This window comes from Pipistrellus kuhlii, unplaced genomic scaffold, assembly GCF_014108245.1.
Source record: "Pipistrellus kuhlii isolate mPipKuh1 unplaced genomic scaffold, mPipKuh1.p scaffold_m20_p_4, whole genome shotgun sequence".
Classification (NCBI taxonomy): domain Eukaryota; kingdom Metazoa; phylum Chordata; class Mammalia; order Chiroptera; family Vespertilionidae; genus Pipistrellus; species Pipistrellus kuhlii.
Window position 1 is genome coordinate 88,620,917 of NW_023425540.1, and position 17,944 is coordinate 88,638,860.

General features: G+C 44.2%; 1 protein-coding gene across 8 annotated transcripts in view; it reads left to right on the forward strand.

Annotated features, from left to right (window-relative positions):
* The window catches only part of GLYR1 (glyoxylate reductase 1 homolog), a 47,192-nt gene that overhangs the window by 21,742 nt on the left and 7,506 nt on the right, over positions 1-17,944 (forward strand). For 4 of the 8 annotated variants that reach the window (XM_036409039.2, XM_036409034.2, XM_036409041.2 and 1 more), the window contains 10 exons: positions 1,440-1,526; positions 2,479-2,535; positions 3,428-3,478; positions 3,570-3,643; positions 8,987-9,086; positions 13,845-13,955; positions 14,623-14,724; positions 15,428-15,590; positions 15,873-16,052; positions 16,367-16,491. In XM_036409039.2, coding sequence (XP_036264932.1) covers positions 1,440-1,526; positions 2,479-2,535; positions 3,428-3,478; positions 3,570-3,643; positions 8,987-9,086; positions 13,845-13,955; positions 14,623-14,724; positions 15,428-15,590; positions 15,873-16,052; positions 16,367-16,491 — 1,050 coding nt within the window. The remainder of the gene's footprint in view (positions 1-1,439; positions 1,527-2,478; positions 2,536-3,427; positions 3,479-3,569; positions 3,644-8,986; positions 9,087-13,844; positions 13,956-14,622; positions 14,725-15,427; positions 15,591-15,872; positions 16,053-16,366; positions 16,492-17,944) is intronic. The other 4 variants (XM_036409040.2, XM_036409036.2, XM_036409035.2 and 1 more) reach the window with 3 other exon arrangements.

Below are 17,944 nucleotides of genomic sequence, written 5' to 3' on the forward strand. Positions count from 1 at the left end.
CGGGACCAGTTTTGCTCGCCGGGACCGGTTTAGCTCAATGGATAGAGCGTCAGCTTGGGGACAGAAGGGACCCGGGTTCGATTCCTGTCAAGGGCATGTACCTTGGTTGCGGGCATATCCCCAGTAGGGGGTGTGCAAGAGGCAACCGATCGATGACTCTCTCTCATCGATGTTTCTAACTCTCTATCTCTCTCCCTTCCTCTCTGTACAAAATCAATAAAATACATTTAAAAAAAAAAAAAAAAAAAAGAACTGAGAAGAAAAGCTCACTCTATGTTGATGAGAACTTTTCCTGGTTCTCCCAATGGACGATCATTAGAACCTGGCCAGAGACAGGGGCTTGAACTGATGCTGAGACCATGGAGCTGGCTAAGGGTTTTTTGTTTTTTTGTTTTTTGTTTTTAAATATTCCTTTATTGATTTCAGAGAGGAAGGGAGAAGGAGAAATAGAAACATCAATGATAAGAAAGAATCATTAAGATACTGCCTCCTGCCGAAACCGGTTTGGCTCAGTGGGTAGAGCGTCCGTCTGCTGACTGAAGGGTCCCAGGTTTGATTCCGGTCAAGGGCATGTACCTTAGTTGCAGGCACATCCACAGTGTACAAGAGGCAGCTGATCGATGATTCTCTCTCATCGATGTTTTTAACTCTCTATCCCTCTCTCTTCCTCTCTGTAAAAAAATCAATAAAATATATTGAAAAAAATAAAAAAGATACTGCCTCCTGCATGCCCCATAGTAGAGATCAAGCCCGCAACCAATGCATGAGCCCTGGCCAGGATTCAAACCATGATCTCCTGGTTCATAAGTCGATGCTCAACCACTGAGCCATGCCAGGTGGGCTGTTTTTAATGTTTTTTTTTATTCTCATCCTCCTTCCATTGATTGATTGATTTTTAGAGAGTGGAAGGGAGGGAAGAGGAGAGAGAGAGGAAAGAAACATCGATGTGAGAGAAATAAATGGGCTGCTCTCCACACACGCCCCAACCAAGGCAGGGATCAAACCTGCAACACAGATATATATCCCTGACTAGGATTCGAACCCACAACCCTTCGGTGCACAGGCCAACATTCTAAACCCTGAGCAATACCTGCCAGGACAGGCTAGAGTAGGGGTGTCGAACTCAATCAGAGAAGGGGCCAAAATCTAAAATCCAGCCTAAATCGCGGGCCGAATGGTTTACTGAACAGTCATAAACTGTCGTTGTGATGGAAACGCAGCGGAGTGCAGTGATGACAGCGCGGTGCGGGCCACATTGCAAGGCCTGGCGGGACGGATTTGGCCCGAGGGCCTTGTGTTTGACACATGTGGGCTAGAGGGTTAGTGTGGATGGAATGTGACTGAAGGAAGCTGATCAATGAAGAGTTGCTCCCCAATTTGGGGCAGGAAAACATCTATCAAGGTATCAGCATCTTGACCATATGCCTTTCCCTCTGTAGGATCTCACCATTCCTGAGTCTAGTACCATTAAGGGGATGATGGCCGGAACCATGGCTGCATTTAAATGGCAGCCAACTGTGAATGAGGTAAGGTTCTCTCCTGTGGGCCAGTTCAAGGTTGGCCTCAGAGCTGATTCCTGGCCTGACTGCCATACACTTGTTATCCTTTTTCTCCTTTTTGTGATTGTGAAGCTGCCATTTTCTTTTTCTCTCTTTTTTTTTTCTTTCTTTCTTTTTTTTTTTAAATCAAATAGTACAGAGGAGTATGAGGTAAAGAATGCAAGTTTCCATTCTCAAGGGTCCTCACTGTTAAGTTTGATATAATTTATTTCAGCCCCTTTGATACACCCATTAGCCATCACTTACTAATTACATACCCATATATAGTTTGTGTTGTTAAGACCAGGGTTATTTTTCAAAAAAGTGGTATCATCCACAGATTTTTTTCACTTGATGCTTTAAAACACCCTTTCACTGTCTGTATATAAAACTTTGATGGTTAGTAGCCATATGTTAGTCTATCCTTGGTATAGAGGCACCCTTTCCCTCTGTTATTGGGCCTAATTATGGAAGTCCTGCAGTTGTTGTCACTTTATTTCTATTAATATCGACCCTCAGTGAGATATAAACACTAAAAGGTCTGGTACCAGACACAAGTAGGCCAAACCCTAAAATTGAAAAAGAGCCCTTAAAATTGATTTGGCTTTGTCAGCTGTGTTATCCAACATGACTAGTGAGAATACTGGACTTTAAAAATATTAGTATGCCTTTTAAATGTTTTCCCTTTTAAATGATGTTATTGGAATGATTTGTATTCCAACCTGGCAGAAAATATCTACTTGAAGCCAGTTTTCCTTTAGCTGGAACAGACGTCGTTTACAAAAGGCTTAGATCAACAATGGGAAAAGAATTTCCAAGCAGTTATAAAATTAGGGCCAGCTCCCAGGGGTGTTTAGCCAGAGGAAAGCAGTTATCAGGCAGAAGGAAGGGGTTTTTGGTGGAAGATGATTTGTTTTATTTAATAATTTTCTGGTTTCAGCCAGTTAAAGATGCAGACCCTCATTTCCATCACTTCCTGCTCAGCCAAACCGAGAAGGTGAGTTGTTCTTTGAAGTTCTTGATCATTGGTCAGGAGCTGGCCTAAGGCAGAGTGTTGCTCATTGGAACCTCACCTTACTAGTCTGAAAAGTTAGGCTCTGCCTGTACCACTGCCCAAAGCAGCTAGTTACTAGTAAAAGACACATGAATGAGGTGTTGTTAATATTAAAAACTAGAGGCCCAGTGCATGAAATTAATACAAGGGTAGGCCTTCCTTCCACCTGCTGCCAGCACCAGCTTCCCTCTGGCACCTGGGACCTGGGCTTCCCTCCAGCTGCCAGCAGGCACCTAGGACCCAGACTTCCCTCACAGCCCTGGCTTCGTCTGGAAGGACGTCCGGTCTAATTGGTATATTACACTTTTATTATTATAGATACACACCCCCCCAAAAAAAAGTAGGGGGGAGGCTTTAAAAACTTGTCAGCTGTGTGATTGAGACATTTGTGATTGCCTTCAGAGTATAGGGCAGAAACCAAAACCCGTGAGCTGTCAGCCACATGTGAGGTAGCATGTGCTGTTGGGTGGATAATCTCCATAGTCTCCAGGTGTGGAGGGAAAGTTTTCTGACTGCAAGGTATGGGGTTAGATAGGATCTGCTGATAGGATGTAGCTTTGAAGTTGGACAAAGCTGGGTTCTACACCCAGTTACACTGACCAACAATGTATTTCTGGGCACCTGACCAAATGCTTCTAATTCTTAATGGCATTTTTAATAAAAGGATCTTGCAGAGTTGCATGGAGAATTGAATGAAGTAATGTGTGTTAACTTTCTGTGTCTGGAACACCAAATAAGATTTTGATGTTAGCAGCCCACATTAGGCCTAACTTTTTAGGTAAATTTTAATGAAGACTGGTTTAATAAGTGGTGTTTTTTCCTCCCTCTTTATTAGCCAGCTGTCTGTTACCAGGCCATCACAAAGAAGTTGAAAATATGTGAAGAGGTATGTAGGTTCCACCCCTCCTCGTTTTTATCTTCCACTAGGGCCTTGCCATGGGCAGCCTGACTTGATGCTCTGTGCTTGCTTTCCCTAGGAGACGGGGTCTACCTCCATCCAGGCAGCAGACAGCACGGCCGTGAATGGCAGCATCACACCCACAGACAAAAAGTAAGGCCTTTGGCAAAAAGATTCCTTTGGTTCTGCTGAGGGATGAGGGATGACCCCAAGGGGGCTCTTTAAAGGTTATGCTCCAGTCATTGCTAGAATTGAATGTAAAAAGAGGAAAGTTGTAATCTTTACTGATGATGATTTGTCTGGGAGTAAATTGACTTGCAGAAAACAAAAGTTGTCTTTAAATGTATGCCCTTAGATGTGAGTTTGTGAGCAAGGAATGCTCAGCTCTATGCTTCTCAGACTTTCCTGTGCCTCAGAATATCCTTGAAGGCTGTTAGTAAAGCACTGATTATTGGACTGATCCCTGGAGTTTTCTCAGTAGGTCTGGGGTGGAGCCTGAAAATTTGTATTTTGGACAAGTTCCCAGATATGCCACTGCTGCTAGTCAGGAGACCACATTTGAGAACCGTCTAGCTTAGCAAAACTGTGATGAAAATCCTGAATTTGACTGTGGGGGATGAGAGATGAAGGTACTTAGAATATCCTGTCCTCCCTGGCTCTCCCTGCAGTCACCTTCCAGTCCTCATGCACTTGCTTGCTGTTCTCTGTCCAAAGACAGGTTGAAGTGTTTTAACTACTGTCCCCAAACTTTAGCTTGCACCCATGCTCACCTTTGCCCTCATTCTGGCCAGTTGTGTTTTCAGAGTTGTGATGATAAAAAGGGTTTTTTGCTGAAAACAAACATTCTCCTGAGCAAGATAACCAAGTCTGATTTTCCTGTCTGTGTCTTCCAAAAGGTTCCTTCTCAGCCTAAAAACAGTGCATCTTTTACATCAGTCCTAATTTTTGTGCTATCGAAATCCCTGATTCTACCAGTTTTTTGGAATGACTTCTCTTTGTAGAGTGGAGGAGATAGAGGCATGATATATACTAACTGGAGGTTGCCTGTGCCCTCTTAAAACCCAGGACCTCTCAGGGGATGTAGTAGTGCACGAAGCGGCAGGCGGCTAGGGTGCAGTTCCCGCTCATCCCGGCCCTGCTGTGATTGCCGTTGCCATTGCGGAGGCAAGAGAGGCTTGCACCACCACAGCAGCACTTGCCAGCTTTGCATCTGGTACCCATTCCCACTGTGAGAGCCCACTGATCACCAGGGACAGCTCCTGCGTTGAGCATCTGCCCCCTGGTGGTCAATGTGTATTATAGCTACCAGCCAGTCAGTCTGTTGACCAGTCGCTTAGGCTTTTATATATATATATACACTAGTGGCCTGGTGCATGAAATTCATGCATTGGGGAGGGAGGGTGTCTCTCAGCCCTGCCGGCACCCTCTCCAATCTGGGACCTCTGGCTCCTAACCACTCACCTTCAACTGCCCCCACCACCACCACCACCACCACCAGCCTGCTCGCCTGCAACTGGCCCCCCCTACTTTACTTTCCTGCTTGCCCCCAACTGACACCCCCACCCCTTGCTAGCCTAATCACCCCCAACTTCCCTCCCCACCTGGCCTGATCGCCACTAACCGCCTCTGCCTCAGCCCTGCTACCGTGGCTTTGTCCGGAAGGTCTCCTAGAAGGTCTCCTGGTCTAATTAGCATGTTACCCTTTTATTAGTATAGACTAGAGGCCCGGTGCACAAAATTCATGTATGGTTGGGGTCCCTAGGTCTAGCCGGTGATCGGGGCCATCTCGCCAGTCCCAGTTGGGGCCTTGGCCTGGGCCGGCTGCTGGGTGCAACCTGCCAGCTGCCGGACATAGCCTGCTAGATGGGGGAGGGGACCATGGAAGGTTTGTCAGCTTGGGGGAGGTAGAGGGAGAGGTTTGCTGGCCATGGGAGGTTGGCTGTAGGAGTGTACTTACCACCAGAGTGCAGCTCCTGCACTGACCATCTGCCCCCCTGGTGGTCAGTATGCCTCATAGCAACTGTTTGACCAGTCATTCCGGTCATAACGGTCACTTAGGCTTTTATATATATAGATATCTTCTATTAGTATACTATCTAATAAAATGGGAATGTGCAAATTGACCATCACACTGTCACAAAGATGGTAGCGCCCAGTCCCCTCAGCCCCGCTGGAGTCCCACAGTCTTTTCAGCCCAGCCGGTGGGGGAGCAGAAGGCACACGGTGCGGCCAGACCTGCCCTCAGGCCCCCAGCAGTCCAGGGCCAGCCCAAGGTGCAGGCAAGCCTCGGTTGGTGGCTACCCAGCCGCCCAGGGCCACCCAAGGCTAAGGTAACCAGAGTCAGTCGAGGCTTGCACTGCCGGCAGTGTCAGCAGCAGAGGTATGATGGGGGTGTTGCCTTCCCCTGATTTCTGGTTCACCTCCCGCCCCTGTGGGCTCCCAGACCGTGAGAGGGGGCAGGCTGAGGGACTCCCCACTCCAGTGCATGAATTTCATGCACCGGGCCTCTAGTGTATATATATGAGTAATATACAAAGTGTCCCCTTGGGAGTTCTACCTGGAGGCTGGGAGTTCAGTCGCTTGCTATGATGTGCGCTGACCACCAGGGGTGGCACAGAATGAAGGAAGGCCCCAGCCAACAGCTGGAAGGCCCCGTTCAGCCCTTACCACTGGTCAGGCCTAGGGACCCTACCCATGCACAAATTTTGTGCACCAGGCCTCTAGTATATAGATAAAAAGGAAGATGGGTGTCACCCATTCATTTGATGAGGATTGTGGTGTTTTTAGAACTAAGACAGGTTGAGTATAGTCTCAGTGCTTTCATCCAAGGCCTATATTGCCCTTACAGTAAAATACTTTTTTAACCTGAGTATGAAGCCAACTAAAGCTAATTAGCTGTATTGTTCTTAATCTACGTAGTCTACATTCTACATCTTATCTCAAGGGCACCATGAGGACTGTTACCGTGTTTCCCCAAAAATAAGACATCCTCCGAAAATAAGACCTAGCGCATGGAAAGATAAGACATCCCCTGAAAATAAGACCTAACGCAACTTTGGGAGAAAAAATTAATATAAAACACTGTCTTATTTTTGGGGAAATAGGGTAGTTGCCATGTTAAAAATCCAGAAGCTTCACCCCCAGTTCTGCAGGGTATCTTAGAACAAACACCAAGAAATGGAATAAGATTTAGAATCATAGGGAAAACTTACACTACCTATATCACTGTGAATGACAAAAGATGTTGTTTTTATGCTTTGGCTTAAAACTTAGTGGACAGGGCACCATTTGATGAGGAAGGTGATAGGTTCCCTTTTCCTTTTCTTCAAATTTAAATATTTTATTGTTGACCTATTGCAGATGTCCCCCATTTCATCCCCCTTTGCCCACCTCCACCCATCCCTTATTGCCCCCCTCCACCCCAGCCCTCACCAAACTATTATCCATGTCCATGGGCTATGCATATGTGTTTTTTAGCTAATCCCTCACCTTTCTTTATCCAGTCACTCCCCTCACTTCCCCATTGACATTTGTCAGTCTGTTCCATGTATCTATGCCTCTGTTTCTATTTTGTGCATTAGATTCCACATATTAGTGAGATCATATGGTATTTGTCTTTCCCCAACTGGCTTATTTCACTTAGCATGGTAATCTCCAGGTCCATCCATGTTGTCGCAAAGGTTAAGAATTCCTTCCTTTTTATAGCCGCATAGTAGTATTCCATTGTGTAAATTTACCACAACTTTTTTATGTACTCATCTACTGATGGGCACTTGGCCTGTTTTCAGATCTTGGCTATTGTAGATAAGGCTGCTATCTTAAGGATTCTTTTTTCTTTCTTTCTTTCTTTTTTTTTAATATATTTTATTGATTTTTTACAGAGAGGAAGGGAGAGAGATAGAGAGCCAGAAACGTCGATGAGAGAGAAACATCAACCAGCCGCCTCCTGCACACCCCCCACCAGGGATGTGCTCACAGCCAATGTACATGCCCTTGACCGGAATCGAACCCGGGACCTTTCATTCCGCAGACTGATGCTCTACCACTGAGCCAAACTGGTTTTGGCGTTAAGGATTCTTAGGATATATATACCCAGACGTGGGATTCTGGGTCAAAAGGCAGTTCCATTTTTAATTTTTTGAGGAAACTCCATACTGTTTTCCACAGTGGTTGGACCAGTCTGCATTCTCACCAGTGCGCTAGGGTTCCCTTTCTCCACATCCTTGCCAGCACTTGTTTGTTGATTTATTGATGATAGCCATTCTGATAAGTGTGAGGTGATACCTTGGTGGAGTTTTAATTTGCATTTTCTTGACGATTAGTGACCTTGAGCATTTTTTCATATGTCTGTTGGACATGTGTCTTTCCTTTTTGGAGTAGTGTCTATTTAGATCCTGTTACATTTGATTCTCTCTGGCTGGGACAGAGAGAGTGAGAAGTGCAATTTACAACAGGAATTAGGGGAAACTGAGTAGAATAGCCAATTTGCAGAAGTGGCTGCAGATGTCTTACCAGAGACCAAAATTACTGAAAGGATAACACAAGTCAAAGTGCAGAAGCTGCAAAGTGTGTTCAGAGCTGAGAGAAAGCCCAAAGTAAAAACTACAACATAATGTAATAAGAAATGAAGAAAGAGGTATAGTTGAGCCAAGTCACATGCCAGGAAAGATAATAAAGAAATACAGGAACCAAGAAAAGACATTTGGGCAGGGTAAAATCATCTGTAAAAGCAGCAGTCCCCACGTTCTTGGGGTTGCAGAAAGGAGCAGGTTATAGGAATTAAAGGGAAACAAAATAAAGGGTCATAATGGGCCTGCAGTTAGAAGGGTGTGGTGGAGAATAGAGGGTGGGCCAGCAGATGTGGGAAGGTGCAGAAGGCAGATTTGGGAAGACCTCGTGCACTGGGAAAGGTTGGCTCCAAAGCTCAGGCAAATCTTTGAAGAAGAGGGCCGTGGCTTGTCTCTGCTATCAGGAAGAATGCAAAGGTACTATAGGTTTGGAGCCTGAAGAGGAAGGGGAAGACTGGGACCCAGGTTTCTGCAGTTGAGGAAGGTCACTGGCTTTGACTCATTACTTCAGTTACTTGTCATGGATCCTGGTGTGCTTTCAAGAGGCATCTGAAGACCTAGAACTCAAAACTCTTGCAAAGCTGGAGACAAATGTCTGCTTTCTCACTGTTAAGGAATTGTAAGCCCAGACTATCAAGGCATCAAGGAAATTATTTGTAACACTTAAACCAGAAATGTCATAATTCTTTCTGTGGTCCTTTTAAATCTAGGGACACTTTTAAGCGATGGAATAATAAGAAAAGGCACAATTCTGCATGCCCCACATCTACCTCAGTGCTCATGGTGTCAGAACATCGCTGAGCGATGTTTCTGGTGGTCTGAGATCCTACCCCAGGTTTATGAGGAAGCAGAATCTGTGCTACATTTGGGACACCTTACCCTGTCCCTTCCACTCCTCCCCAAACTAATTAGTCTCTCTCTTTTTCAGGATAGGATTTTTGGGCCTCGGCCTAATGGGAAGTGGCATTGTCTCCAACTTATTAAAAATGGGTCACACAGTGACTGTCTGGAACCGGACTGCAGAAAAAGTAAGCATTAATGAGTGCTGCTTGTCAGATGGGGAGGGAACAAGCCTTGATCCATGGAGCTTGGGTAACTAAAGATGGGAATGTCTTCCCGGTGTCTTCACTCAGCATTCTACTTATGGTAGAATAGGAGGAGCCACACTTTTATTCAAGCAGGTAGATATGTAGACAGATAAGTTTAGAGTATTAGTATAGAAACAAGACATTTAAAGTACCCAGGGGTGCCATGGCCAGTGTTGCTCAGTTGGTTGAGCATCATCCCATGCACTGAAAGGTTGCTGGTTTGATTTCCACTCAGGGCACATACCCAGGTTTCAGGTTTGATCCCCAGTCATGGTACTTGTGGGATGCAACTAGTCAATGTTTCTCTCTCTGATCAATGGTACTCTCCCTCTCCCTTCCTCTCCTCTCTAAAGTGAGTAAAAAATGTGTGTGTGTTTATTTTTTTAAAAATTAGAGGCATGAAATTTGTGCAAGAGAAGGCCTTCCTGCCCTGGCTGGGTAGAGTGTCGGTCTGTGGACTGAAGGGTCTCTGGTTCGATTCTGGCCAATGGCACATGCCAGGGTTGCGGGCTCAAACCCCCCCCCCCCCCCCCCCCCAGTGGTGGCATGCAGGAGGCAGCCAGTCAGTGGTTCTCTCTCATCATTGGTGTTTCTCTCTATACCCCTCTCCCTTCCTCTCTATAAAAATACATTAAAAAAAAAAAGAGTGGGCCCTCCTTCCCCCACTGCCAGTACTGGCTTCCCTCTGGTACCCATGACCCAGGCTTCCCTGACAGCCCCAGCTTCGTCTGGAAGGTCGTCTGAAAGGATGTTTTGTCTAATTAGTATATTATGCTTTTATTATTATAAATACCCAGGAATATAAAAGTGAAAATTTGCACTGGCCACTGGCCGGTGGTGCTCAGTGGTTGGAGCATTGTCCCCCACACCAAAGAGTTGTGGGTTCAGTTCCTCTCTCTCTCTCTCTCTCTTTCCCTCCCTTTCTCCCTCCCTCCCTCCCTTCTCTCTTTCCCTCTCTCTCCCTCCCTCCCTTCTTTCTTTCTTCCCTCTCTCCCTCTCCCCCTTTTCCTCCTTTCCCTTCCTCCCTTTCATTCTCTCTAAAAAGCAATGGGAAAAAATATCTTTGGGTGAGGATTAACAAAAATAAAAATGAAAAAGGGAAAATTCCTCCCTCTCTGCTATTACCTGAGTTAGGCCATGTTAGGGTTTGCATCCTTTTTTCCATGCCCACAAAATACAAGTGTGTGCATTATAAAGTCATTGGTAAGGAATGTGTATAAATAAATCTACAACATCCTTTTCAGTGACTGTACTGTATTCAGTTTGGATTATGTTAGCTGTGCAGTACATCATTCTGCTGTGATGATGTTCTGTTCCTGCACTATCTAGTTTGATAGTCACTAGCCACATGTGGCTATTTTCAGGGAGGGGGTCCCATCCCACCTATATCGCAAAAGTCAGCAGCTCATAGTCATTGCCAGCAAGGACAGGCCTTCTAGTATTCCTGTGGCCTGTGGGCTGAACCTGTGGTCACAGCCTGCCCTGCTGGGCACAGTGGCTTACATGTGGCTCTTGAGCACGAATCAAGTTTAGTACAACGGAAGGATTGAGTTTCTAATTTTATTTCACTTAAAATAGTCCCCTTTGGCCCTAGCCAGTTTTTCTCTGTGGTTAAATCGTCGACCTGTGGACTAAAGGGTCCCAGGTTCAATTCAGGTCAAGGGCATGTACCTAGGTTGCTGGCTCAATCCCTGGCTCCAATTGGGACACATGTGAGAGGCAACCAATTGATGTGTGTCTCTCACATCAGTGTGCCTCTCTGTCTCTCCCCTTCCCTTCCACTCTCTCTAAAAAGAGACACCTCTGTGTACCTCTAGATTTTCTAGGCTCTACAGCAGTGGTTCTCAACCTGTGGGTCACCTAAGACCATTGGAAAACACAGATATTTACATTATGATTCATAACAATAGCAAAATTACAGTTATGAAGTAGCAATGAAAATAATTTTATGGTTGGGGGTCACCACAACATGAGGAACTGTATTAAAGGGTTGCGGCATTAGAAAGGTTGAGAACCACTGGTTTACAGGGAAGTAGGTGAGTAAAGCAGGTAGAACTTGGGTTTGGAATAGGGCCAACCTAAGTCCAAGTCACACTATGCTGCTTGCTCTAGGGTTTCAGTGAAATAGTTTACCTCCCTAGATTTGTAAAATGATGGGCAGCAAAAGCCCCAGCTTCAAGGGGGTATGAAAGTTAAATGAGATTATGTAAAGTACTCAGCAAAGTGCCTGGCACAAGTTATGTAGTAAATGTCATCTTTGAAAAGCCATGTAATCCTTATAACAGTCCCCATGGAATTTTTATAAAAGGATCTTAATGAAAATGGCTCAATAAATAGAGCGTCGACCTGTGGACTGAAGGGTCCCATGTTTGATCCCTTTCTAGGGTACATGCCTCAGTTGTGGGCTCAGTTCCTAGTTGGGGGTGTGCAGGAGGCAGCTGATGAATGATTCTCTCTTATTATTGATGTTTTTCTCTCTTTCCCTTTCCCTTCCTCTTTGAAATCAATAAAAATATTTTTAATAAATAAATAATCCTGTGGTCCTCCTGGAAAAAGATGAAACATTTTTAAATTTCCAGTAAAGGAGAGTAATAAGGAGGTCTTCTCCCAAGTAAATGTGAATACATAATAATGTAAATTCACCAAGATACATGTGTGCTCTAGCAAAGACACAGACCTACCAGGTAGCCCAGAAAGCCTAGGACTTCCTCTGATAGAGCCATCACACTGTGAATCAATGATAATGAAGAAGGGTTAGTCAGTAAGTATGTTCAGAACAACTGGTTAGAAATTGGAGGAAATATTATCACTTCCTACCACATAATAAAATATATTCCAAATAGATTACTACATTTCTTTTTTCAAAGAAAAAAACAGAAGAAAATAAATCTATAGCCCTAGCTGATGTGGCTCGATTGGAGAATCATCCCATACACTGAAAGTTTGAGCGTTTGATTCCTGATCAGAGCACATACCTGGTTGCAGGCTTCATCCCCAATAGGGGGTGTGAGGAAGGCATCTGATTGATACTTCTGTCTCTTGTCCATTCTCTCTCTCTTGTCCATGTTTCTCTCCCTGTCTCTTCCCCTGCCCCCTCTCTCTCTCTCTCAAAAGCAATAAAAACATTTTTTTAAAAAAAGGAAAGACAAATATTAACATAGATACCCCCCCACAATAAAAAAGAAAAGTGAAAGGTACACCAACTAAAAGTGCTTATAGCAAATATGATAGGAAGGGTAATATGTTGATTTTATGAAACACATAGTTTGATAACTCTTAAGATAAAAAGTAGCTTACATTCAACAATATATAAAAGAAGTAGCTCACATACCTTGTATGCATATGTGCATAATCCATGAACACAGACAATAAGGTGCTGAAGGCCTGAGAGGTGGGGGGGTTTGAAGGAAGTCAAGGGAGGAAAAAAGATTACAGATGCAATACTTTCAACAATAAAGAATTATTAATTAAAGAAGTAGCTAATTATCAGGAGTAATCAAAATATATCACGTAAAAAAGTTGCTATTTTTAGCTATTCAAGTCAAGTAGGATAAAATTTTAATATATTTATGGATGCTTGTTTCTTGTTTTTAAATGATGTACTCAGTGCTGGTGATTTAAGATCTTGTTGGTGATCATTATATATTCTCAGCTCTATTGAGAAACCATTTGTCTACATTTATTAAAAGCATAAAAACCATTTGAGTCTGTTTTATTCTTAGAAGTCTAAATTGGAAACATAAAGATATTTGTTGAGTCATTTATAATTAAAAGCAGTCCAAATATCAAACTGCAGTGGAGCCATTAGGTAAATCCAGATATGTCTCTTGATGGCATATTTTACAGCCATTCATTGTAAGTGATAATAATGAGACTATGGATAAATATAAGCCTTACAAATTAATAAACATGAATACAAAATAGTAGTTACTCAATTTTTAAATACCGTATTTTTCGGACCATAAGACGCACCAGTTTTTAGAGAAGGGGGAAAAAAAATTCTGAAACAAATAGTGTCCTAAAATATTTTATGTGCATTAAAACCCAACATCACAGTCATAAACACATGTAATCAACCCTGTAAAGTAAACAGCAGCATTTAGAACCATTTTAGAGCCGGGCAAGCACACACAGACCACACAGAGCCGGGCAAGTAAAAAAACTTTTTTTTTTAAAGTATATGTGTAGGCTATATTTGGACCATAAGACGCAGGGACTTTTTCCCCCCCACTTCTGGGGGGAAAAAGGTGCATCTTATGGTCCGAAAAATACGGTACCTTTGGAAAAGGGTAATGAACTAAAATAGTGTTTTTAGACCCCAAGAAACGTCGTAGAAAGGGATGGCAGCCTCCCACCCCCAGCCCTGCTTCCCTAGCACAGTGCAGGGCTGGAAACAGGCACCGTTTACATCCTGTTTTCATACAGGAACCCTTCAGCAGACACTTGTTTTATACTCACTGTGAAGTAAAACACTAGTCTAGGCACCAAGTATGCGAAAACACAAAACAGTCCTGAAGAAGTCCCATCCACTTCCCCCAGAAGTCAGACCATCAGCGCTGGTGTCCGGGCTCTCAGCCTCAGCTTCAGGCTCCTGCCTTGGGAGGCCAGCCAGGAGGACTGGGCACCGTATCTCTGGCCTGGCTGTCGTGTTTGTTGTGCAATGCCTGCAGCTCACGTTAGGATCTGTGACTTTTGCAGTGTGATTTGTTCATCCAGGAGGGGGCCCGCCTAGGAAGAACCCCCGCTGAAGTTGTTTCAACTTGTGACATCACCTTTGCCTGTGTGTCGGATCCAAAGGCGGCCAAGGATGTAAGGATCCCCTCCCTCCCCTCAGCGTCTCAGATTGTGGCCAGGAAAGCTGGCTGGCCTCCTCCCCTTCTCCCCTGCATACGGAGTGAGTGTCTGCATGTGGGGGGTTGAATTTCCCATCTGGGGGCCTTCTCCCATTGTGAAGGGTGTTTGCATAAATTGAATACAGACTTCCTTTAATTCAGAACAAAGACTGCAAATGGCTAGGATCCCTGAGGTCTGCTGAAATGGTCTGTGTAATTCTTATTGAGCTGGAAGCTTTGGGATTGTATGTGCTTTTGGTCTATGTGCCAAGTTCCTATATTTGGCTATCACTGTATTTGTATGTTTTAAAAGTTCAAGTGCAGCAGTCATCTTTTTAAACTGGTGACTAGTCTGTCTAATCCAAGTAAATCCAAAGAAGCCCCAAAACTGAAACACTGAGATTCCATCTTTTAAATGGGAAGTTTTTAATAGAAATAACTATTTTTAAAGATAAATGGGATACCAGAAATACTTTTCTTTCCCTTGCTTATTTACTTGCTTTTCCCTTTTCAGCCTTAATATTTATTAGCTCCTTATCAGAAAATGAACCAAAAAAGCAAATGAATTCTGACTTTGGGTCTAAGGGGTTCCTGGTTATCTGGCTGGGGGCCTGGGCTATTGCTTCTCCCTTGTGTCCCCACAGCTGGTGCTGGGCCCCAGTGGTGTACTGCAAGGGATTCGTCCCGGAAAGTGCTACGTGGACATGTCAACAGTGGATGCTGACACAGTTACCGAGCTGGCCCAGGTAACAGCCTTGTTAAGGCTGGCCCTACAGCATCCTTTTGGTTGGATCCCAAGACCTAAGCTGACCATGCCCAAGTGTGGATAACTTGGTTATCCAGCCAAAGCCAGAGAGGAGAGAAGAAGTGAGGCCAGTAGCCTGTCTTCATTCTCTACCTTCAAAGTCACAGTTAATCTAAGTGGCCACGAGAGGAGAGGTGCCACCTAACTGAGATGGGCATCAGATCCCATAGTTGACAGCCTCACAGTGAGAAGCAATCCAAGCTGTCAGCACAGCCTTTTTGGTTTAAGCATCCATTTGCTAAGTATTCTCCTTCTGAGCTGCTGGGCCCAAATGAGGGAGTGGTGACTTCTGGCTCGTGTGTGTTCTAAAAGTGAAGTCCGGGAAGGGCGGTGTCTATAGGAGGTGTGGACAGCCAAGCAGTTGGCACAGCCATCTTTGGTTATAATCTTTGGTCTTTATAAGAAATTCAGAGTAAGTGGGAACTTATGAGGAGAGCCCTCTCTGTTTACCACATGTGAGTCAGGCATCTGTTGGAAGATATCTGCTGACCCTTCCACAGCATTAGTCCAGCACCTTTGTACAGATGTCGGCTTTGGGGCTTCCATGTGAAGGGCTAAGTACTTCCACTCAAGGGCCCTCTTTACTCCCCACCTGAGACCGTGGGAGAGGTAAGGTCTCTAGAAGCTATGACTTTCCTTTCCAGGTGATTGTGTCCAGGGGGGGCCGCTTTCTGGAAGCCCCAGTCTCAGGGAACCAGCAGCTGTCTAATGATGGGATGTTGGTGATCTTAGCAGCCGGAGACAGGGGCTTATATGAAGACTGCAGCAGCTGCTTCCAGGCGATGGGGAAGACCTCCTTCTTTCTAGGTAACATATCTGCCCACCTGTTGGGCCACATTCCCCCTGGACTACACTGATGACAACGTCAATCCCGCATGGCCTCTCAGCCTGGGGCCCCCGTGGGAAGGTTTCCTTTGATTTGCACATTTGAAGGAGGAAGAACCAGAAGGGTCAGAGCCAGTTCTGTCAGGGGCAGGTGAATGGGGTCTTCCCTGGGTATAGAGGTGGGTCTGAGCAGGGATGAGGGGATTTGAAAGTCCCTGCCTGTCGGATTCTTGGAAAGTGACCATGATTCTTTGCCCTGAGCAGGTGAGGTTGGCAATGCGGCCAAAATGATGCTGATTGTGAACATGGTCCAGGGAAGCTTTATGGCAACTATCGCTGAGGGGTTGACCCTGGCCCAAGTGACAGGCCAGTCCCAGCAGACATTCTTGGATATTCTCAATCAAGGACAATTGGCCAGCATCTTTCTGGACCAGAAGTGCCAAAGTAAGTTGTCATTGGCCTCTCTTCTTGCCTTTTTTTTTTTTTTTTTTTTTTTTACTAGAGCTGAAGAAGGCCACTGTCACAACAGTTTCTTCTTCAGGGGCTCATTAGGTATAAAAGATGCACCCTTTCTATATTTCCAGGTAGTGAGGGTCCAGAGAAGGTAGATGGGATTTGGGTGTACAGGCTGGAACCTTGACTCTTGGGTGTTTAAGGGGGGCAAGAAATGCTACATGTTGAACCCTGCTGATACTTGGCAGGTATTTTCTTATTTAGGGTCCTATTAGTTCTTCTGATACATGACTTTCTCTCCTCAGATATTCTGCAAGGAAACTTTAAACCTGATTTCTACCTGAAATACATTCAGAAGGATCTTCGCTTAGCCATTGCGCTGGGTGATGCCGTCAACCATCCAACTCCTATGGCAGCTGCAGCCAATGAGGTAACTAACTAAAAGAGCCAGTGGCTCAAGACCCAGCAGCCTTCCCTTTGTTTTTCTTGTTATTCTTCCCTTCTACTTACTTTTGCTTTTCTTTGCTATCTGGTCTAATCTCTCAGGGTGAAATGTTAGGTCATTGATCTTCTGCCTTTTCTAAAAGGATCATTTAAAAACTAGACACTTCCTTCTGAGCTGAGTGTACTTCTCTTGTGATTACTTCTTTGACCTGTGAATTACTTTATTTATCTTTAAATATATTTTATTGATTTTTTTTACAGAGAGGAAGAGAGAGGGATAGAGAGTTAGAAACATCGATGAGAGAGAATCATCAGTCAGCTGCCTCTTACACACACCCCACTGGGGATGTGCCCGCAACCAAGGTACATGCCCTTGACGAGAATCGAACCTGGGTCCCTTGAGTCCGCAGGCCAACGCTCTATCCACTGAGCCAAACCAGTTTTGGCAACCTGTGGATTACTTTAAATTTTATCAAGTATTTAGGGTTTTCTTAGTTGTCTAGTAGTTATTGATTTGTAATGGATCAATTTTGTGGCCAAAGACTATGCCTTGTATGATATTTAGCTCATTAAATTTATTCAGACTTGTTTTCTAGCCTAATAGTTGTTGCTGGTTGTGCCATGTGCACTTAATAAGACTGTTCTGATCCTGACTGGTTTGGCTTAGTGGATAGAGCGTCAGCCTGCGGACTGAAGGGTCCCAGGTTTGATTTCTAGTCAAGAGCATATACCTTGGTTGCGGACACATCCCCAATAGGAGGTGTGCAGGAGGCAGCTGATCGATGTTTCTCTCTCAGCAATGTTTCTAACTCTCTATCCTTCACCCTTCCTCTCTGTAAAAAATCAATAAAATACATTAAAAACAAAACAAAACAAAACAGAGGACTGTTCTGCAGTTGCTGGGTACTGTGTTCCACAGATAATCAGTTAAGTCAAGATGGTTGTTAATGTTTTTCAAATCATCTTTACTGATGTTTCTTCTGCTTCTTTCAGTCTTAGAGAGAGAGAGTAAAATCTCCTCACAATGATCATGGGATTGTCTGTTTAATTCTGTCCATTTTGCTTAATGCCTTTGAAACTTTTGTTTATTATGTTTTCCTGGTGAATTTACCCTATCATTATTATTATGAAATGTCTTTCAATCTTTGTCTTGAAATCTATTATCTAATATCACTACTTCAGCCTCTCATTCTTACTGTTTTCATGGTATGTCTTTTTCCATCCATTTACTTTCAGTCTGTGCCTTTAAATTGTATCTTTTGTAGGCAGTCTATAATTGGGGCTTATATTTTTATACATTCTGACAATATCTGCCTATTAATTGGAGTGTTTAATCATTAACATTTTTTGAATGACATTTATTAAGCACCTACACATGCACTTACTGAAAACAGTTGTTTAGAAGTTCAACTTTCTTATTTCAACTTGATAGAAATATA